The sequence below is a fragment of the Equus caballus genome, chromosome 14 (assembly GCF_041296265.1).
Source record: "Equus caballus isolate H_3958 breed thoroughbred chromosome 14, TB-T2T, whole genome shotgun sequence".
In the NCBI taxonomy this organism is placed as follows: Eukaryota; Metazoa; Chordata; class Mammalia; order Perissodactyla; family Equidae; genus Equus; species Equus caballus.
The window spans coordinates 101,913,488-101,935,923 of record NC_091697.1 but is presented as its reverse complement, the minus strand read 5'-3'; the positions used below and the strand labels follow the sequence as shown (position 1 = coordinate 101,935,923).

Sequence of the window (22,436 nt, the reverse complement as noted above, 5' to 3'; positions counted from 1 at the left end):
ATCTCAATTAATTCTCAACTATAACCCTTTATGCTGTAAGCCCTTAAGCCATTATCTGAACCCCGGAGGCCAGGTATGTTTCAGAATTCTAAACTTTTCAGATTTTAGAAAGGTAATTTATAGCATATAACTTCCAGACGTGTGTTACTATTCCAATAATGAAACAGATGGATATTTACATTAAATGGAATAGATACTCATATCAATTCAGATTATGTTTTCCTACAAATGGATTATGTGATTAGGTTTTGATATCAAAGAAATTGTGGATATTTTTAGTTTTCCAAGATTTCTGAAATGTGAAATTCCAGATAATTCCGTCAGCTTGTATGTATTATCCATATTTATGCAGCTGTTATTGGTGGGACCTGTATTTATATTCAGGTTTGTCTGGTTCTAAGTCTTATGTTTTTTCCATCTTTTTCACATAAAAGGGGTAGTATTGATTGAGAGTTTGCCTTTACTGTTGTTTCTCTCAGGCTGTGTATGGTTTTTATGCCTACTTTTTGAACCCTCACTCACTTCTTGTTTACTGCGTACTTGATCTCAGACAGAGGTGGGTGCTCAGTGAGTATTTGTTGAATGAATGACTGAACCCACAGATTCTCTGAAAGCTCTGTTGTCACAGCCCCTCACCTGTCATGAGGTTTTCTGTTTCTAGCACAGTGGGGTAAAAGGCAGGACAGAGGTGTCATTAGTGTGTATAAATTGCTTTATATCTGGTTTCATGATATGGTTGTCAAAATAGGTACACGTGAAACCTGTGTCATTATTGTGCATGGTGGAGTGCTCATCTGTGGGGTCAGTAGTATATGGTGTACTTATGCGGGTATATGGACATCCGCTGGTACTTCATTTCCTTGCTACAGTTATTGTAAAAACATTTTTCTTCGTTTCTTTTGCATATTTATTAGAATGATGCTCCCTACTTTTGTCTAGTGAAAAGGCCATTCTCCTAGGAATTGGGAGAATTGGGTGTGGCTCCAGCATTGCTGGTGTATTACCTGGGTTACATTGAGAAGTCACAGTTTGCTTTGGGGTCTTGATATCCTGATAGTAGCAGTTTGTTTAGAAGGATGAAAGTGAAGCTGAACAAAATTTCAAGGTAGCAAAGTTTTTGTTGGCACTTGATTGTCTACTTTTTTTTTTTGCTGAGGAAAATTGTCCCTGAGCTAACATCTGTTGCCAATAAATTGTCCCTGAGCTAACATCTGTGCCAAACTTCCTCTATTTTGTATATGGGATGCCGCCACCACCTGGCTTGATGAGCAGTGTATAGGTCTGTGCCTGGGACTTGAACCCACAAACCCAGGCCACTGAAGTGGAGTGTGTGAACTTAACCACTGCATCACTGGGCTGGCCCCCATTGTCTACTTTTTTGAGCACTTAACCTACATTTTAGACTTCCTTCCTGCCCAGGGAAGCACTGCCCCCACGTATAACAAAGACACCCAGCTGTGGCACCCACCTTCTCTGCACTGCTCCTTTGTCTAGAATCAGTGCTCCTTCCACTCTGGATTTCTGTTCCCTTAGTTCTGTGGCTGTCAGCTGAGTCAGGTACCGGGAACAAACCAGTCTGGAAACTTCAGATGTTATAGGGCAGGGATTTGGAGCAGCATAGCCTCATACCTCTCCATGCCTTTCACTGAGGATTTTGCTGCCCTATTGAAGTTTAGATAAACCTCAGAGCACCATTTTCGCGTCCCTGATTTCTCTGACTTGTCTCATTCCTTTCTCTTTAGCTTATCCGATAAAAGTCCTCTCTGCTCTGGTCCTGCCATCCTTTTCCTTTGCCTGAGGCCTCCCACTGCCCTGTTGCTTGTTGTCTCAGAGGTTGGGATTTCACAGATCCCTCATCTGCACCTCTGTCTCTGATGGGGTTTTGTCCTTTTGAGCCCAGCCACGGCAAATCAACCTCTGGACTCCCTGGCTCTGAATAGAACTCACTGACCCAGAAGATTGGGGGTGAGGTCACTTCTTGTAAGAAAAATACCCCCTTGCTTTCTCAGTTTGATATTTGCTATTTGCTGTATTCTGGATCACTCTGCGTCTCAAGTGTTTTTAAAGTACATGGGCCCAGGGCAGGGATCAGAGTACTGCTCTGCTTGCAGTTGGAGTGGCTGACAGTGTGAAGGTGTGTCATCAGGGGCCTGTCCACTTCCTTCCTTAGCCAAAGGAGTGGATAGGAGAGACAGACATGGAGAGTGCTAGCGGAAGCCTTAGCTCAGTGTCCTGAACGTGGCAGGTAATGGTCACTTTCTGCTGAAGAGAACTGGAGGCGGTGAAGACAGAACTGACAGCCTGGGCCTGAAGGGTGTCCCTGGAATGATCTTAGAGGAAGGTTTTTAGACTCTTGCACACTGAGGTTTTAACTTAACTGATTATAATTCCCCACTTAGAGCCTTCTTAAAGCCTTCTAACATTATATATTTTAACTGTTAGTGTGCTGTGCTCACAGAGAGTGTGGGTGCAGATGGCAGAGGTAGATGCATCCTGAGGCTGTGGTCTCCAGAGTTGGACAAGAGCCCCAAGACAGTGTGTGAAGGGATGTTTGTAATTTAAAGTGAGGCTGGGAGTCTCAGGAAAGAAATCCCTCCACGGTTCCTATTTTGTGACCTAGGACAAAAACAGCAGAATTTCATTTTGTCAGCATTCCCCTCCATGAGCCACTGTAATTAAACACCTTGGGGTTTGTTCTGTATTTATTGTTTGTTACCCATGAAATATTTCCTAATGCATCAGGATCATTGGTTACAACTTAGATAACTTAGTAAACATTTACTTATAAAATTTTTATAACGTTTATTAAATAGCACTGCGTTTAATTCAATGGTTTTTTTTTTAATGTCTGCCATTATACATTTAGACCGCAGCCTAACTGTTGCTTTGCAGTTCAAAATATTTGCATCAAACCTCATGCAGGACCACCCACCACTTCATGAGACATGGCCAGAAATTTCTGAATCCCACCTTAGGTTCAGTGTCAGACCCTGGATTTACTTAAAGATGCTATTGCATTTACTTAAAGGTACTAATAGTGATCGTTATCAGTAGATTGCAAGAATTTCCATGAAGAGGAGTTCTGTCTTGCTGCTCCACTCACACTCACTCACCTTGCTCTCTAGTCCACAGATCTAGAAGCTACCAGGCTGTGACCATGGAGCAAAACACAGCCCCAGATGTGTGGAGTTGACCAAACTTTTACCCTTGTGTTGTAACCCACCCAGTATGGCCTAATCGTAGTCATACATCTTATATGAAAAGGATAAATGCATAACTTAGCATGCACTTTTGAGAGTGAAAAGGGACGCTATTAATATTTATGTCAGGACAATTAGAATAATAGATTATCATCCTAAATATGAATAAACTGTAATGTAAATAAACTTTAAAAACTTTATTTTTACCATGTTTGCCTAGTTATTTCCAAAGCCATATGTTTTGATTATTACTGCTTTTATCTTTTTTAAAATCATCATTTCTTGCCTACAAGTATCTTAGAACAGTTGCTTCATGGATTATCCTGTCTGATTAGTGTTCTTTTCTAATCACAACTTGATTTTTTTTCTTGTCCCCACCAACTGATGTTCTTATTTTTATTTTCGTTGCAGATGCAGAGTTTGCAGGGTGGTACAGAAGCCATAGCCAGATTGGATCAGTTAGAAGCTGATTATTATGATCTGCAACTTCAGTTGTATGAAGTACAGTTTGAAATCTTGAAGTGTGAAGAGTTACTGTTGACAGCACAACTGGAAAGCATCAAAAGACTTATATCGGGTACGTTTAACCACATAAACCCACAACAGATTAAATACGTAGGAAAAATGGACAAGGACATGGTCAGCTATGTTTCTTCTGTTGAGATTAAATAAAGTCTTAATGTAAAACCTTTTTAAGAAGTTCCTAAATGGGGCTGGCCCCATGGCCGAGTGGTTAAGTTCGCACGCTCCGCTGCAGGCGGCCCAGTGTTTCGTTGCTTCGAATCCTGGGAGCGGACATGGCACTGCTCATCAACCACGCTGAGGCAGCATGCCACATGCCGCAACTAGAAGGACTCACAACGAAGAATATACAACTATATACCGGGGGGCTATGGAGAGAAAAAGGAAAAAAAAAATCTCTAAAAGAAAAAAAGAAGTTCCTAAAGTCGAACAAGTGGTTTAGTAGACTCCGCAGTGCCAGTATGTGTTATCATACTCACTTGGTAAAAGTTATTTCAGCCAGAATCTGTATTCTCAAAAATGTTGAATTTGGAGGATGAGGAGGATGATATTTAGCATTTATTGAGCACTTAACTGTGTGCTAGACACTGCTAAGTACTGTGCACACATTCACCTTATAAGGCGTATTTCCTAATAATCACTATTTTACAAAGAAACTCAAGAGGTAATGGCTTTGCCCAAGGTTACAGAGCCCATGAGTGGGTTAGAACCTCATTCTGTCTGGCTTCACAGCCCATGCCCTTGTTGCTCTTCTGTGACAGAGAAGAGAGACGAAGTGGTGTACTATGACACGTACGAAAGCATGGAGGCCATGCTGGAGAAGGAGGAGACGGCCACGTCTGTGCACTTACAGAGGGAAGAGCTCCAGAAACTCCAGCAGAAGGCGCGCCAGCTGGAAGCAAGACGTGGACGGGTTTCGGCCAAGAAAGCCTACCTCAGAAATAAAAAGGTATAATAGGTTAAGTATTTATTGAATATGTAGCCTTAGTTTTAAATCTTGTTTTTATTAATTAATCCTTGACCATATCTAATAATTTTAATCCGGTTTGTCACTAATACCTGCATATCTTTTAAAACTAAGTGAGAAGTACCCCTTCTCAGTCCTCAGGCCATTATATTAAACATGTGTAGTTCTCCAAGAATTGCCCTCTTAAACACATTACAATAGCCAGATGTGCTTTTCACCTCAGCCACCCTGAAGGTGACTGCTAAAAGGCATGACTACAGAATCCCATGTGATGCAGCTCCTGCTCCTTGTTATTTAAGGAGGCCAGTGGTGTTCTGCAGTTAAGTCCGAGCGCTGACCTCAGTCTTGAAGGAATTATATATACACACATAGAGGCTCATATCAATTTAACACACAGTCTTCACTCTTCATTCGTATTTTAGTCTAAGTCAGAGCTAGGGAAGCTCACCCCTAGGGAATCTGCCCATTGACCCCAGCAGCCTCAGATCTGCTGCAACCCATCACCTCACACGGAGTCAGGAGCTCTAAATGGTTTTGCCCTCCCCCCTCCCTGCCCCCAGCCACTCAAGCCCACCAACTGAGGTGGCCGAATTGTAGACCGAAGGAGGAGGCTAGAAAGAGAAAACTAGAAACACTAAGTCCTAAAAAGAAAGAGAATGTGACACAACCATACCATACAAAAGATCAAAATATGCCTCTTGATGTAGCATCGTCTTGTCTTCCTTGTTGTCTCCATGTCAGCGTGCCTGGGTTCAGTGCCCGGGTTCACTGGCTGCTTGGCTTATCTGGCACCCACAATAGGATTTCATCCCCAGGGTGGTTCTGATTGTAAGTGAGTCAGCCCTGCCTCTCCTCTTCAAAGACAAGGATGGTCTCTGCCTGTGCCCTGAGGACCTGAAGTCTCTGCTTCATGATTAAACTTTTCAAGAAGAATAGTAGAAAGAACATTGTTCTTTATGTATTTTATCTTCTTTAATTCTCCCAATAGCCAAATGAGATAATTTTTTGCCTGAAATCTGGAAAGCTCCGAAAACCGATAGCGTTCTCATACTTGATTTGGTGGCAAACCCAGACCCGAACTGATATGAAGTAGTTACTTATTTCTTTGTCCCACTTACTTTGTTCATTTATTTCACTGAAAAAATATTAGTATTACTATTTGTGGGGTGCTGCTTCAGAGCCTGTTGGAGTTACTGGGTAATATATGATATATGCAGCATGTCATCTTTCTAAAATCTGAACAAAATTTTAATTTCAAAACACATCTGACCTCTGTTCTTGTTAAGGGATCGTGGGCCTGTGTCCTCATAACCAAGGGAACCAGGGCTTCCGGTGGTTAAATCAGTCACCCAAGGAAGTGTGGCCAGTGTGGGGCAGAGGGAGGGCTCTGTCCCAAGTCTCTGTGGCTCAGTGCTGAGTCAGTATATCACTATATCACGTTGCTGTGTATTACTACCCTTGTTTTCCCCTGGAGACGGCCTGGGACAGGTTCATTTCATGATGGATACTTGTTAGGCAATAGAGTCAACCCAGTGTGGGTGAAGAATATGATAGAAACAATTGCTTTAAAATATAGTTTACTGGCTTAAAAGGTCATTCATTGTGTGACTTTCTCTAGTTAGAAGAGTGATCTTCTGGTGTAGCTTTGAGAGTGTTGGCAATGAATGTTAACCCTTTTATCTGGAGGACTTCTCCCAAAGGACCCAGGGAAAATGAAGACAGCGTGGTACCACTAAAACCGTGCCAGAGATAGTGCATTATTTTGTGAAGAAGCATGTATCTCCTATTTTAGTAATATGTTTTTATTTTCATGTGAGTAGAATAAGCACACCTATATTTTCTTTATAATTCTGATTTTCTAATCTTTAAGGTCTCTTTTAACTCTGAGGTCTCTGACCAGAAGATTCAGATTTTATGAAAATGTTTAAACCAGTCCAGTCAAAATTATATTCTTTAACGCATCAGAGACAGCTTAAGAATACAGACTTTAAGCCAAAAATTGTGTATCCTGTTTTTCCCAGACTAGTTTAAAGTGTACAATATGACTTAGAATCTTCTGGCCACAGACTTCAGAGCTGAAAGAGACCTTTGAGATTATTTCAGGACGCCTCCTTCCACGCTACGTTGGCCCATCCGTCTCCCTCCATAAAAAGAGAAATGGGAGTTCTAGAGAAGTTAATAGTTCAATAGAAGAGTCTTTTTAAGACCCCGGTTATTTGGCTTATGCTGCTTCAATACTCCAGACAAAAAGCCAGAGGTAGCATTGGTATTTTGCTATGTGGGTATATTATGAAGTTTAAAATTTAACTTATCAAGTAAACCCTGGTGTGGTGTTTTGTCTTTCAGATTTCACTTATATTAAAACATATTTTATGTATTTATAGGAAATTTGTATTGCAAAACACAATGAAAAATTCCAACAGCGTCTTCGGAGTGAAGATGAATATAGAAGCCATCACACAATACAACTAGTAAGTTTGGACTCTCGGAGAATTAGAACAAAACTTCAGTTTTTACGTGTCTCAAAGTGAATGAGAACTACAGAGAATACAAAAGTGTTATAACTAATGTTAGCCTTGGTTCACTATATATACTTTATTATTTAGAGCTGTTTTGGGCAAAATTAAGTCGAAAATAGACACAGTTCCCATATACCTCCACACATGCACAGCTTCCCCTACCAACCAAATGCCACGTAAGAATGGAACATTTGTTACAATCAGCGAACCAACGGTGACACATCATCATCGTCCAAGGTCCATAGTTTACATGAGAGTTCGTTCTTGGTACTGTATGGTCTGTTGGTTTTGACAAATGTGTTATGACATGAATCCACCGTTATAGGACCATACAGATTATTTTCGCTGCCCTAACAGTCCCCTGTGCTCCACCTCTTCATCCTTCTCTCTCCCCAAACTCCTGGTAACCACTGATCTTTTTACTGTCTCCAGTTTTGCCTTTTCCACAATGTTTAATTGGAACTATACAGTATGTAGCCTTTTCAGATTGGCTTATTTAACTTAGTAATATGCATTTAAGGTTCCTCCATGTCTTTTCAGGGCTTGATAGCTCATTTCTTTTTGGTGCTGAATAATACTCCATTGTCTGGATGTAGCACAGTTTATTTACCCATTCACTCACTGAAGGATATCTTGATTACTTCCTTCCAAGTTTTGGCAATTATGAATAAAGCTGCTATAAACATCTGTGCAAGTTTTTTTGTGGACATAAGTTTTCAACTCCTTTGGTTAAATACCAGGGAGTGCAATTGATCGTATGGAAAGAGTATGTTTAGTTTTGTAAGAAACTGCCAAACGGCTGTACCATTTTTGCATTCCCACCAGCAATGATGACCTTTCCTGTTGCTCCACATCCTCACCAGCATTTGGTGTTGTCAGTATTTTGGGTTTTGGTGATTCTGATAGGTGTGTTTTGGTATCTCATGGTTGTTTTAGTTAGCACTTCCCTAATGGCATATGATGTTGAGCATCTTTTCATAATGCTTATTTTCCATCTGTATATCTTGTTTAGTGAGGTGTCTATTCAGATCTTTTGCTCATTTTTTAATTGAGTTGTTTGTTTTCTTACTGTGGAGTTTGACGAATTCTTTTATTCTGGATAACACTCCTCTATCAGATACTGTGTCTGCAGCAAATATTTCCTCCTCGTCTGTGGCTTGTCTTTTCATTCTCTTGACAGTCTCTCTCACAGAGCAGAAGTTTTTAATTTTAATGAAGTCCACCTTATCAGTTCTTTCTTTCATAGGTTATACCTTGGTATTGTATCTAAAACGTTATCACCAAGCCTGGAGTCATCTGGATTTTCTCCTATGTTATATTCTAGGAGCTTTATAGTTTTGCATTTTACGTTTAAGCCTATGGTCCATTTTAAGTTAGTATTTGTGAAGGGTGTAAAGTTTGTGGCTAAACTTCTTCCCTTTTTTTTCCTGCATGTGGATGTCTCATTGTTCCAGCACTATCCTTTCTCCATCGACTTGCCTTTGCTCCATTGTTAAAGACCAGTTGATTGTATTTGTGTGGGTCTGTTCTGGGGCTCTCTGTTCTGTTCCATGGATCTAGGTCTTTTGCCTCTCCAAAGAAACTTTAGAATCAGCCTGATGAGAACCGCAAAATAAGAGGCTGGGATTTTGATTTAGATTGCGTTGAATCTAGAGATCAGCTTGGGAATAATTGACACCTTAACAATATTGAGGCTGCCTATCCGTGAACAAGGAATCTCTCTCCATTTGTTTAGTTCTTCTTTGATTTTCTTTCATAAGTTTTGTAGTTTGCCTTATATAGATCTTGTACATATTTTATTAGATTTATACCTAAATCTGTCTGTCTTTTTTCTTTTCTTTTTGGTGGTAATGTAAATAGTTTTTCATTTCAAACTCCAGTTGTTCATTGCTAGCCTGTTAGAAAGCACTTGACTTACACGTCAACCTTGTATCGTGCAGCCTTTCTCTAATCACTTATCAGTTCCAGGAGGGTTTTTTTGTCGGTTCTTTTATCTACTTCTTTGGTCAGATTTTCTCCATAGACAATCATGTCATCTGTAAATAAAGACAATTTTATTTCTTCTGTCCCAATCTGTATATCTTTTATTTGCTTTTCTTGCTGCATTAGATAGGACTTCCAGTAGGATGTTTAAAAGGAGTGGTGAGAGGGGACATCTTTGTCTTTTCCTGATCTTAACAGGAAAGCTTCCAGTTTCTCACTGTGTAAGTATGATGTTAGCTATAGGGTTTTTTGTAGATGTTCTTTATCAAGTTGAGGAAGTACCCCTCTATTTATAGTTTGCTGAGATCATTAGTTCACTTTTTTAAAAATCACATTACAAACCTTCCACTCCTGGTATTGCTGCACCCCATCGTTCCTGCAGTATATTATTCTGACAGTAGTCTTTTCAGGCACATATGTCTTAGATTAGTCAACATCAATAATTTATATTTCATTAAATAGGAGAAATGCTGGCGTGACCATAACACTATGCTTATTTAAAATTTTTCTTTCTTTAGTGTCACACTAAAGGCCAAAGGGCTTAAATTTGTCTCTCTTATCCCTTAAGCTCATTTTGGCGTGTTAGCTAAAGCTGCCTCTTACTCTTGATTTTAAATACAGAAAAGTAGCCAAACTACCCATAAACTCTAAGATTCATCTTTCTTTGTCCAGAAGCTAGAAATAGCAAAATTAATTATCACAGTTTTATTTTTCATTCCTATTTTCATGGGTCAGAAACTGCTTTGTAAGGAAGGTTCAGCAATGGACCAGCGTAATGGTTAGGTGAGTCAGAATGCCCTCTACCGTCACCATCAGCACCTGTGCTGTCAGCTTGTTACTGAGATTCTACACTTGGAATTTGTTTCTTATTACATGAAGATTTGAGCTTCATGAAACCCAGTACTTTGGTGGATGGAGTAACTAATTAACTTTTAGAATGATTATCAAGTCCTTTCTCAATGAACTTTACAGGACAAAGAGTAGTAAAAATGAGGAAATTGAAAATGAAATAGAGGGAATCTCAAAGATAAATATCATCTACCTTACAATTTTGCCCAATGCCAGCTTTGGGTGAAATACCTCATTGTAGGAGAATGACTCTCTTAACCATCTAGTCATCTTTAACATGCATAGCTAGAGGAACGTGAAAGTTGGCTTACATCAAAAGAAATCATTGTTTTTCAAAACCAGTTTTAAACCACCTTTATCAAAATCTTGGGTGGTGGATTATTTAAAATGTTGATCCCTAGATTTTAACCTTATTGTTTGAAAAATTCTTCTGGAAATCCTTGCAAATTAAATATGTAAATAAGAGGAATTAATTTTAATATTTGCTAGTAAACTCTCTAAAACAGAATAGTTAAAGAAATGAAAATTACTTATTACTTCTTTTTTTTTGTTGGCTCAGAGACAAATTAGGTAAGAGAAGGAAATAGCGGTCAGGAAACAAGTCAGTTTTCCCCATTAAAACATACATTCTTGTTTTATGTAACCACATTCATAACTTATGGATTTCACTTCAGGAAAGAACACATGGAATACTTTTAAACTGTAGTTTATGGAAACTCGTCCGAGCTTTTTAGATTATTTTGTTCACAGTGGCTCCTTTTAATTCTGCCTACTTCCTCCATGCTCTAATATGTGCCCTGCCAAATCATTGTCTAGTCTCATTTTCTTAAAACAATACTTTGTTATGAAAACCTTTTATCGCTTTTATTGAAGCATAATATACATATAGAAAAGTGTCCAGCTCGCAAGTGTATAACTTGAAGAATTTTCACAAGTTGAACGTACCTATGTACCAGCACCCAGATTGATAAGCAGAATGTTAACAGAAACCCAAAGTCCCTTCTGTTACCATCCAGTAAGTACTCCTCCGGCCAAAATAAAAGGTAAATTGTGTTCATTTTACAGACTCATTAAATAACTTTCCCAAAGTCATCCAGTTAGTAAAGGGGCACCTTGTATTCAACCCAGGCCTATCTGTTACTTGCTATGCTTTTAAACATAACTCTGATGCTATGCTCTAGAAGGGCTTTATTTCCCCATATAGCTCATCAGTTCATGCCTCAGGAATCTGAACCTTTCTCCTTCTCTCTTCCTCTAGGATCTTTTAAATTATAGTAAGATTTGACTTTGTATATACCAGCCAACAGCCCAGCAAGATGATTAATCAGTTAATTTATCTCTGAAGTCCATATCTGACTATTTATAGATTATGTTTAGAGATGCACATTCGCAGTTTGAAAACTCAAACTAAGTACCTCTTAGATAACTAATGTTTCTCCCCCAAGTACTAGGAACTGTATCTGTTGGATAGTGTACTTTCTCTAAGTATAGAAAAGTGTCTTCACCTCTGGAGTCAGTGCTCCTCTACAGGCCTTAGAAAGACTCTGTCTGCAGGTGGCTGTGGCATGTATCTGGGCGTGAGAAGGTGCAAGCTCACTCCCAATTCCAAGTGGCCACCAGATGTACATGAGATCTTTTTCTGTTTCTTCCTTTTGCTGACTCAGCTGGAAGAGTTGCACATTCTAGCTATATGAAATAGAAGTACGCACGGAGTAGGGGCGAGGAGGTGGGGTAAGTTCTTGCCTCACTGTGTCCTTGAGCTGTTCTGGGCTTTCCTTTCTAAAGGAGAGAGTCCACGTGGGATCTTTCTGCCTACTTTTACTATAGAGCTCCGGTCATATCTTCTCTTTATTTTCCCATCTGGAAACCTGTAGGAGTATATAGCAAGTCTTCTGGCATCTGGCACTATTGCTGAGAGATGCCTGACTTTGAGTCTACTAATAAATGGTCTTTGAGAACTCTTAAGACTTTCCCAGTGAGAGCTCTCTAGGCACAGGCAAAAGGTCTTTCTGACCTTCTGCAGGAGGAAGAGATGGAAGAATGTTCATCTTAACTTAGCCAGTAACTCCTTACCTCCCTGCCTCCCATAAATCTAAGGGGCTAATTTACATGCAAAGGATCCAGCCCCCCTCACGAAGAGAGAAGAAGTGTAACTGATCTCTGTTGTGTGTGGTGGTCAGCAGGTTGGATGTGAGGCCCTCTTCAGTGCATTCCCTAATCAGTAGCTGCAGATCCGTGCGGTCCTCCAACAGTGCGGTTATCAAAACCACTACTTCTACTCTTTGTCCTCCTGACAAGAATTCCACGTTAGTCCTCCACACTCTTCTCAGCATAATTTCCTGTAGGGTCTGGTTGCATAATTTCTCAAGAAACCTATTACATATGGGTTAAGCTTGATGTTCAGCAGATAGTGTCTGCTGTTAATGAAACTTCCTTCTTGCTGCAAATCTAAGTTAAGATGTGCCTTACTACTTTAGATTGTTTTTCCTCCCCATTCCCCAACCCCAGACCTCTTTCGTTTTGTATTCCTAATCTGGATTAACAGTTCCACCATCCACCCAGGGTTGGCTAGGTTAGAGAACGTGAATTCTCATTCTTACCACCTCCACCAGGGTCCGTTTCTTCCTTGGTGCTTGCCAGCACCACGCCTCATGTCTGTCTACCAGGCCTGCTCCTCCTCACCGCCACTTCGACTGCATCCCTGCCTTTTCCTAGGGCTCAATGTGGTGCCTGGTTTGCACATATTTAATAAATGTGTGTTGAAAGAATGGAATTTTTTAAGCAGCCTTTTTCCTGCCATGTCAGTGTCTTAGATGGTATCTTAACATGTTATATGACTTTTTTTACTCTGTGATCTTAAAAAGTTTTCTTGCTTTTTACATAGTACTTTCTAATTTTGTCCTGTTATCTAAGCAAGGTGATTCTTTCCTGAATAATTGAGTATCTTGATGTCTGTGTATAAATTTTGATGACTTACCAGATTTTAAAAAAATCCTAAACACTTTTCTTCATTGCTACTTTAAAAATCCTTCTATTGTGAGCAGTTTTAGTTAGTGTCTTACAAAAATGTTTCTCAACCATTCTTAGACATTAAAAAGAAACCCTTACTGCCCTTATTGTGTTTACAAAAAGACAGACATGATGATTATAAAAGATTAAAACAACACAGGAAAAAGTTACAAAGAAAAAATCAATGCCAAAATAAATTTTACTTTTAACAGGATAACTTGAGTGAATTTGAAAGAACTACTGAAATTTAGATAAATTTCTTGAGCACAACAAGATTCAGAAAAACATTGAGTGTTGTGATCATAGTTTTAAAAATTATTTCAACTTTAGACTCGTGCTATGAAAATGAAGAAATTATTGCCCTTATGCTTTCTCCCAACTCCATTTCCCTCCAACTCCCAATGTTATGAACCTTCACAATGTCAAAATAATTATATAAGTTTCATATTCTTTATTTCACATAGTCAGAATTCAGTTATTTCATATGGTCCTAATTCCTAGAGTTAAGTTTAGTTGTATATTAAAGTGGATTCATTGTTTAGTGCCAGTCCTCTTATCACAACTTGTCTGTTCCTGAGTTTATTTTGATTCATCTTGGAGTTATTAGATTTCATTAAGGTACTATTTCAGGAAAGTTTCATGGTTGCCATATTTTCTGAGTTCTGACATGTTTTGGGAATGCTTGTCTGTTTCCTTTATTTGTAAAGGATAGTTGGCTGGGTCATGTTGTCATATTTCCTCTCCATCAGAATTCTGGAGACATTGCTGCAATGTCGTGTAGCATTTGATGTTGCAGTGGAGAGGCTTGGAGTCACCCCTGCCTCCTCTCGCCTCCCTGGGAGACTTGATGTTTCTGTCTGAATACCCATAAAGAGTCTTTCTTTATTGTAAAGTCTAGTAACTTTACCAGCTGATCATTGTGCATCAGGGTTTCCTGAAACTTGATGTGCACTTGCAGTCTGAGGATCCAGGTTGTCCTTTAGATTTTGATGTAATCATCCAAGGCAAATATAGCAGTAACTCACATTGGAAATTATGTTGCCCAGGGAACAGCTGGTGACAGAGAGAGGTAATAGAATCTAAGAGAACAGTGGAGCATTGAATTTGAAAAGGACAGCAGACAATAGAAGAGAGCAGGTTAATAACACACTGGAGACCTGTCATCTCCATGTGAAATTATCTGGTCTTGTGGGAGGTATCTCCAGTTTTTTAAAACAAAGCAGGAAAATGAAGCCATACCCCAATTACCTATTTAGCAAGTCTTTTCATTTATTTATTGTTTGTTCTGCCAAATGAGGTTTAATTAGACAGCTTTTAGATGATTCAACAACATGGGAATTTTTTTTTTTTATTTTTAAAGATTGGCACCTGAGCTACCAACTGTTGCCAATCTTTTTTTTTTTTTTCTTTTTCTTCTTCCCAAAGCTCCCCAGTACATAGTTGTATATTCTAGTTGTGAGTGCCTCTGGTTGTGCTATGTGGGACGCCGCCTCAGCGTGGCTTGATGAGTGGTGCCATGTCTGTGCCCAGAATCTGAACCAGCGAAACCCTGGGCCGCTGAAGCGGAGCACGCAAACTTAACCACACAGCCACGAGGCCGGCCCCGGGAAAAATTTTAAATTTCTGTGCAGATAACTGCCAACTATAAGGTGTGATGTTAAACCAAATGATTTCATGTATAATGCTGGAAGTACTTTCTTTTTCTTGAATTCCTGGTTATATTGGTTGAAATAATGTATAATATCTAAATTACTGACCAAGCGGTTGCTGATTTTATTTTTAAGGTCAACTATTTGAGTTAGCAGAATACAGCACCTACAGGTATTTCCTACTAAAATTGTTTAAGCCAGAACCCCAAAAATGAAACATTTTTTTAGTTCAGGGGAGATTTTATTTTACTTTATAAGCATCTTTAATTGGAAGTAAATGAAGAAAAGTGAAATAGCATTATTTTTGTCCACGTATCATTGTGAATTTTAAAATGATTTCTTTTAAAAACTGCTAGTATTTTGTGCTGTAAACTATTTTATTTAATGCATCAATCCTTCTTCGGAGTCATCCAGTTTACATATTGGAAGGACTCTTGTTTTATTTTTCCTATTAATGTTAAAAATAAATGGGACACATCATAATGGAATTACTATTTTTTTTACCAGAAGAGAGAAAGATTACATGATGAAGAAGAAAGAAAAAGTGCCTGGGTTAGCCAAGAAAGACAGAGAACACTGGATAGACTTCGAACTTTCAAACAGGTAATAAAAGTGTGGTCAATTTATTGATTTTCACTGCTTTTTAAACAGAGCTACATCCACACTGCTCTTGTAAGATTTCTTTGAGAAAAACTTGCCTTTCCGTTTGTTATTTAGAAAATAATTATAATCATGGCAATCCTTTTAAATTTTTTTATTAATGTTTTGATTGCATGGCTCCTTTTCCTCTGGTTGTTTCCAGAATTAATATTCTTGTGACCCTTGGCCTACCACTTCAGTGGTATAAGAGGAATGGTCAGGGCCTCTGGGAAGCCTGGATTCCTCTTGAGTTTTATAAAATTAGTTCATAACTGACTATCCCTTTCAAGCATCAACTTGTTATTAATTCCACATACATCAGCATGGTAATAATCTAGGGAGATGACCAGTGGCAAAATTAGAAGGTGGATCAATGTACATGAGAAATGCTTCAGCTGTCCTCTTGCCAGGCTAACCCATGACACTGGACACTGATAACACAGCAGCTAAACATTTCCTTGAGTCTGTGCTTAAGTTGAATGGTTCTAGTTGTTCAATTGCACAAGGAGCCTTACTTCCACTGTCTGTGCTGAGCGGTCACCTAATAGAGGAAGGAAGCCTTTGATCAAGTCCTCTTAGTATTATAGTGGGGGGGGGCCTTAACACGAGGATCAGCCTTGTCTCAAGTAAATGTTGTCTACTGAGCGTGTTGATGCTAGGTTTTACTGTAGTAAAAGATACAGAACAAGAGTTCTGTGTATCAGTACTCCAGAACGTTGAATTCCCTTTTCTTCTAACATAAAATGCATATATTGTTTTCAGAACTTTTTTAAATGTCAAGCAGCCTTTTTAAAAAGAACATTGTTTGACATCATTTAGTTTTTGTATTTTACATTGCTATTATTATCTTCCCATCTAAATTAGTAATTTTATTCATTAAAGATCTTTTTTAAATCATGTAATTTTAAACAGTGATTTCTTAAGTGGATAAGAGGGGACAGAGTGGATACAGGGTATAATTATAAGCAAATAATAGAGTTTGGTGATAAATTGGAAAGGTATTATGCTTTGGTATTCTGGTTTTCTCTATATAACTTTATTAAAGAATTTTCCCTGAAAATCACAAAAGCTCCAAAACAACATCTTGCATTTGAGGGAGAAAATAAATAACCATTTGTTCATAAGCTGTTTTAATATAATTTAACCAGTTATAGTAACTTCTGATTTTTTAGAGGTACCCTGGCCAAGTTATACTTAAATCAACCAGATTGCGCCTGGCTCATGCGAGAAGCAGCAGCACAGCCAGTCCTGGGCCCTGCGAGGACCAGTGCGACTCTCTGCCAGGAGCGCTGCCGGTAGAAGAGAAGAGGGAAGAGGCGGAGGAACGAGGCGCCAAGCTTGGGCCATCGCAGACAACAGAGCCCCAAAGCCTCCCACAGCTTGAAGATACTTCGTTAGCACAACTTGAAGCCACTTCATTACCTCTCAGTGGTCTTACCTCTGAACTGCCTCCTACTGGATCTCTTCCACTTTTGAATAACATTGATCTTGAACCAGGTTCTGCTACCATAGATCCACTCCCACCACCTCTCCCTCCAACACCGCCTCCCCCACCGCCACCTCCTCCCCCTCCCCCACCGCCACCACCTCTGCCAGTTGCTAAGGACAACACCCTAGAGACACTGGAGAAAGGTCTGCCTAGAATGGAGGGAAATGAGAAGAGGATCCCGAAGTCTGCAAGTGCCCCCTCAGCACACCTCTTTGACAGCAGCCAGCTGGTCAGTGCCAGGAAGAAGCTCAAAAAGACTGCGGAAGGTTTGCAGAGGAGGAGAGGTAAGTTACAGAGATATTTTCCTGTTCGTCTGTTGAATAAACTGAGGCATAATCAGAGGACTTTTTATTTCATAGGACCTTACAAAGCTTAAAACATTATTTTATTTTTGGACATTATATGATAGCAAACATGTTTTCAAGGTTGCAGCGGGGCAGAATTCTTACCAACCCACGTCAAGAAATGTGTATCATCTTGAGCTCTTAGACATGTTTTTAAAAACATTTAAGTGATACTGGATCTGTTTGGTAATACATAGTAGGTGGCTCCTTTTGTAATGGAAAGAAAACCTGATTTTAAACTTGGGAAATACAAGAAAGGTATTCACATCAGAAAGGTAAGCCATCTGGTCAGGCCTGTCACACTAGGATGACATCAGTAGGACCGTGGAAAATCTGGTCACATTTTCGAGGACCTTGATATTCCCTTTGTATAAAGAAGCAAAAAAGAAGGAGTAATATGTATAGTTTATTAATGTCAGATATGCCTTCATACAGCTATTTTTGAAAAGGATAGAATAATCCTGTCCCTTAAGGAACTTTAGCTTCCATAGGGAAAACATTCTGTAAAACAATTTGCATGTTACCTTTTAATCCAAGACACCATCCTGTAAAGTATTTCCTACTATAACCTGAGTAGAGTTTCATATGTGAAACAAGAAGATGAAAAATATGGCACAATCACTACAATGAACCACAATCTAACTTTTTAAAATTAAGAGTGTAACCCAATGTCTATCTGAATTTAGGTTGGCTGGCGCGTTTTGGGAATCCTCTGGGAGTCTCACGCATGGTTTTACTGAAGACTCCCTCCTAGCCCGCCGAGTGCTCACCTCTCTCACATGCAAATGAGAGAAATGCTAATAATAGCTGACATGGAATTTGAGTCTTGGGATTTTTTTTTTTTAAACAAGCATAGTGAAGCTCTCCTGTCCTCTGTCAACCTTCTGTTTACACTTCATGGTCCATTTTGTAGATGGTGTTTTCAGTGTCCTGGGCTATTACTGTCCTAAAGTCTACAGGTCTACACTTTGACTCGAAGTGCCATCCTAACTGTAATTGTTCTCTCTCGTTTTTCTAAAGTGAGCTCCCCCATGGATGAGGTGCTAGCTTCCTTGAAGCGTGGTAGTTTTCATCTGAAAAAGGTTGAACAGCGAACTCTGCCTCCTTTTCCTGATGAAGATGACAGTAATAATATCTTGGCACAAATAAGGAAAGGGGTGAAATTGAAGAAGGTACAGAAGGAAGTTTTAAGAGAATCCTTCACGCTCCTGCCCGACACAGACCCTCTAACACGGAGCATCCATGAAGCTCTCAGAAGAATCAAAGAAGCATCCCCTGAGTCAGAGGATGAAGAGGAGGCTGTGCCTTGCACGGACTGGGAAAACTAACAAGTATGGCTTCCTTTTTTTGATAGCATTCAGCGATACAGTTTTATAGTGGATGATGAAGTCTGTTCTATTTTGAGTCTGAGGCTTATTATTTATTATACAGCTCAGTTATAGCATGGATCATAAATTTGTAAACTTCAGGTTTTACTTGTGTAGTTTCAAGGAGCTTAACAGAAAAGCACTTTCCAAAGATACTGCTATGTAAATGCTGTGTTTTTTATATCCTGCTCATTAAAAATTTCTGCAGTACAACTATATCCCAAGTACAGAGGACAGTCTTACTCTAGTAAAGGGACGGTCTTATTCTACTTTTTAAAAAAGGAAAGGCTTTTTCTATTTTGGTTACAAACTGTTAAAATGCATATTGAATTTTGATGTCTCATTAGCTGCCCGCAAAGGAAGTTTTTAAGATCAGTCTAAAAAAATTGTTGTATTGTTTGATTATTTAGCTTTCTAAGCCTTTAAAACTAAGGTTTATCATTTTAAGGCTTATCATAGTTACTGCATGGTCTAGATAAAATTGCAGCTGACATAATAAATATATAAAAATTGTGTACATATCTTACTGAGTACCCCTGTGGCTATTGGTTACACATTTGGCATTTTCCTAAGGTAACAGAGAGTTGTACTCCACTACATTTTAATAAGCTAATGGTAGAGTAATGTGGCACAAATTATGCTAAATATATAGAATCAGTAAAGATAACACATTCTATAGATTAAATAGGATACAGGATTGGTAATGATCATAACTGAAATGTTACAATTTGTGCAAAATATATTCTATTAGTTATTATGTTTTTTTGATGGAATATGTTTCTGGGGGCTTCCGAACATTCACCAAAAATGGGAAGACTCTAGTCCTGGAGGAAGTAGGTAAAGGCATAATAAACTTATTCACTAGCACAGTAATTCTTAAACATGCCTATCGTAAGAATTACTGGGGGAGCTGATTAAAAATGAAGATTCCTGGCCGTCGCTCCCGAGGAGCTGACTGAATAGACGTGATGCATGCACGGGCGCACGTCTGGATTTGGGAGACTTAATACAAAAAAATGCAAGTTACGTCGTTAATTTTTTATATTGATTATATGTCGAAAGATGCTATTTTGGATATATCAAATAAAATATTTCTAAAAGCAGTTTTACCTTTTCCTTCTGGGCTTGGTCCATCAGGAAAGTGTTCCTGTACTACACTCCCAACCCCACCCCGCCATCAGTGTCTGCACCCGTCAGTGGCTTAACAAAAAGAGTGAAAAATCGCATTCCTCTTGATCCGTGGTTGTGTGTTACCTTTAATGTGCTTCAGCCAACAGTCGACAGCACCAGTGTCCTGCCATGGGTCTTGGGCTTTTGGTATCCTTTTTTCCTGTTACTTAGAGAGACACTAATTATCAGTTACTTTGTATGACCTAGTGTTTTTGGATTCTAAAATAATTTTAAACCATTTGTGCTTGTACATAGTACACTATGCTTTGTAGAGGAATGTAAAGATATTAGTATGTCTACTCAGTGTGTGAATGCGTCTAGAGACTCAGGTGTGTCTGATTGGGAATCTTTTCCACACTGAGTCGTCTCCCACTTTACAGTGCTTGCTGCCTATTTTCTTGTGTCCTTTTGCTTGTGGCTTCTCAGTGAGCTGCTGAGCTGCTAAGCCTATGCCTAAAACTACCATCTTAGTACTGATTGGTTAATCCCACAGCTGGGCCTTCACTTCATTGGGTGTTTAGTCCTTTTGTTATCCCTGCTTGCAATGGCCCAGCCAGGGTACATGACCCATCCCTGCTTGTCTTCTCCCATCCCACCAGATCCTGCCCAACACATGATATTGCAACAGCATTTTGTATATTGAAGTGGCTGGATGTTATTTATAGCTTTTGGCCGCTCGTTTAGCCATCTATCAGATGTTAAGAATATGGTCTATGATGAATACCACTTTGAAAATTGCCTAAAACTTCTCTTTTTTGGGGTGATCGTTTATGGCTGGTGTATGTAGTATAATGTGGAGAGAAATGGTGAAATACTCCCAGAAAATTTATGAGCTTGGAATGTTGCAAAGTCGCTTTTAAAAGACTGAATGTACCCTACACCGGAAGCAGACCACAGACTGTACTTAGACGCCGCTTAACGACGGGGCTACGCTCTGAGAAATGTGTTGTTAGGGGATTTTGTTGTTGTGTGAACATCATAGAGTGCACTTACACAAACCTAGATGCTGCAGCCTACTACACACCTGGGCTCTAGGGTACTAGTCTTACGGACCCACTGTCATATGTGGGGTCTGTCGTTGACCAAAAGGCGTTATGAAGCACATGGCTGTAGTTGTGTTCCCCACCCACTGAGCAGGCAGTGAGAAGGAGCTGTGTGTTGCTGCTTTATGTGTGGTCTTGGGAAATCATTTTTAAAGGCTCTGAACTTTTAGATACTTCTCTATGATTGGCTGAAAAGGCTATATTTGTACTGCCTATTATTAATCGGTTTCTTTCTTAGAGATTTTAAATCATTAATGTAATCCCAAAGTTTTGTTTTTTGAAGAACTAATTTCTCAAAACGTCATGAAATTAGAAGTGAAGGTTGTTGTTCTGCCTAATCTTCCTCTAAAAACTCTTCTCAGAGATAGTCATAGGTAATAATATCCTTGAAGGGGATTTCTAAACATAAGGAAATACAAGTAATTATATATCTTTTTCTTGAGTTTCTAATTTATTTCCTCTGGGGTCCTTCTTAAACTTGGAAGTAACTATAATGACGCCATACACTAGAGATACATTGTGAGTCACAGGTGTAATTGTAAAAGTTCCAAAAGTCACACTAAAAACGGTTAAAAGGAACAGGTGAAATTGATTTTAGTAATACTTTATTTTACGTGATATATCCAAAATAGAGTCTTTCAACATATCAGTATAAAAAATTCACAATGTGTAGTTTATGTATTTTTTTGGTACTGAATCTTTAAAATCCAGTGGGTGTTTTACACTTACTAGTAGCACATCTCAATTTGTACGCTAAGTATTCAGTGGTTAAAGTGAAATGTCCTACTAAAACAATAAAATTGTATTTAATGGACAGATTTTTATATTGCTTCATTTAATTTAAATCAAATGAAAAATTCAGTTTCTCAGCCACACTAGCCACGCTTCAAGTGCTCAGTAGCCACATGTATTAGGTAATGCAGAACTGTAATGAAATAAGTCGGTACTTTATTCATGTGTGTGTCAGCTTTTGTCTGGCAGATTGGTTTTTATATATATGCTCCTGTGCCCTGAGTAAGCTCTTAGATCTCAAACACAGCTATTTTCAATTTTAAAAAGTCCTGGTAAAGTGTTCGTTTAAAGACTAGTACTAATCCTGACCTCTAAATGTCACTGTAACAAACACTGACTCTAGTGAATTTTAGAGATACTCTTTAATAGTACTTAGCATACTGGGAGTTTATGAGGCAAATATTTTAGTTTGTATTTTCCTTTTTAGTATATAGTTTTGACATACATGTTAGAGCAAAAAAGAATGAAAGTCAAAGTGAATCTAATATACAACTTTTTAAACAGTGTTCAAAATCCATATTCAGATTATTTTGTTTTCATTTTTATTGCTTTAAGAGTAGAAGCAGGGGCTGGCCCCGTGGCCAAGTGGTTAAGTTCGCGCCCTCTGCTGCAGGTGGCCAGTGTTTCGTTGGTTCGAATCCTGGGCGCGGACATGGCACCACTCATCAAAGCACGCTGAGGCAGCGTCCCACATGCCACAACTAGAAGGACCCACAGCAAAGAATATACAACTGTGTACCGGGGGGCTTTGGGGAGAAAAAGGGAAAAAATAAAATCTTTAAAAAAAAAAACTTTAAAGAAAAAAAAGAGTAGAAGCATATCCTTTTTTAAAAAACATGTCTGCTGTACACCATCTGTATAATGGCCACTTAGAAGAAAAAAACCATCAGTGTT

General features: G+C 39.0%; 1 protein-coding gene across 2 annotated transcripts in view; it reads left to right on the top strand.

The window, feature by feature from the left end:
• The window catches only part of JMY (junction mediating and regulatory protein, p53 cofactor), a 104,259-nt gene that overhangs the window by 76,135 nt on the left and 5,688 nt on the right, over nucleotides 1-22,436 (top strand). For both annotated transcript variants that reach the window (XM_023618108.2, XM_070234630.1), the window contains 6 exons: nucleotides 3,612-3,777; nucleotides 4,484-4,671; nucleotides 7,074-7,160; nucleotides 15,206-15,301; nucleotides 16,510-17,110; nucleotides 18,191-18,501. In XM_023618108.2, the coding sequence (XP_023473876.1) occupies nucleotides 3,612-3,777; nucleotides 4,484-4,671; nucleotides 7,074-7,160; nucleotides 15,206-15,301; nucleotides 16,510-17,110; nucleotides 18,191-18,498 (1,446 nt within the window). In that variant the 3' untranslated portion in view covers nucleotides 18,499-18,501. The remainder of the gene's footprint in view (nucleotides 1-3,611; nucleotides 3,778-4,483; nucleotides 4,672-7,073; nucleotides 7,161-15,205; nucleotides 15,302-16,509; nucleotides 17,111-18,190; nucleotides 18,502-22,436) is intronic.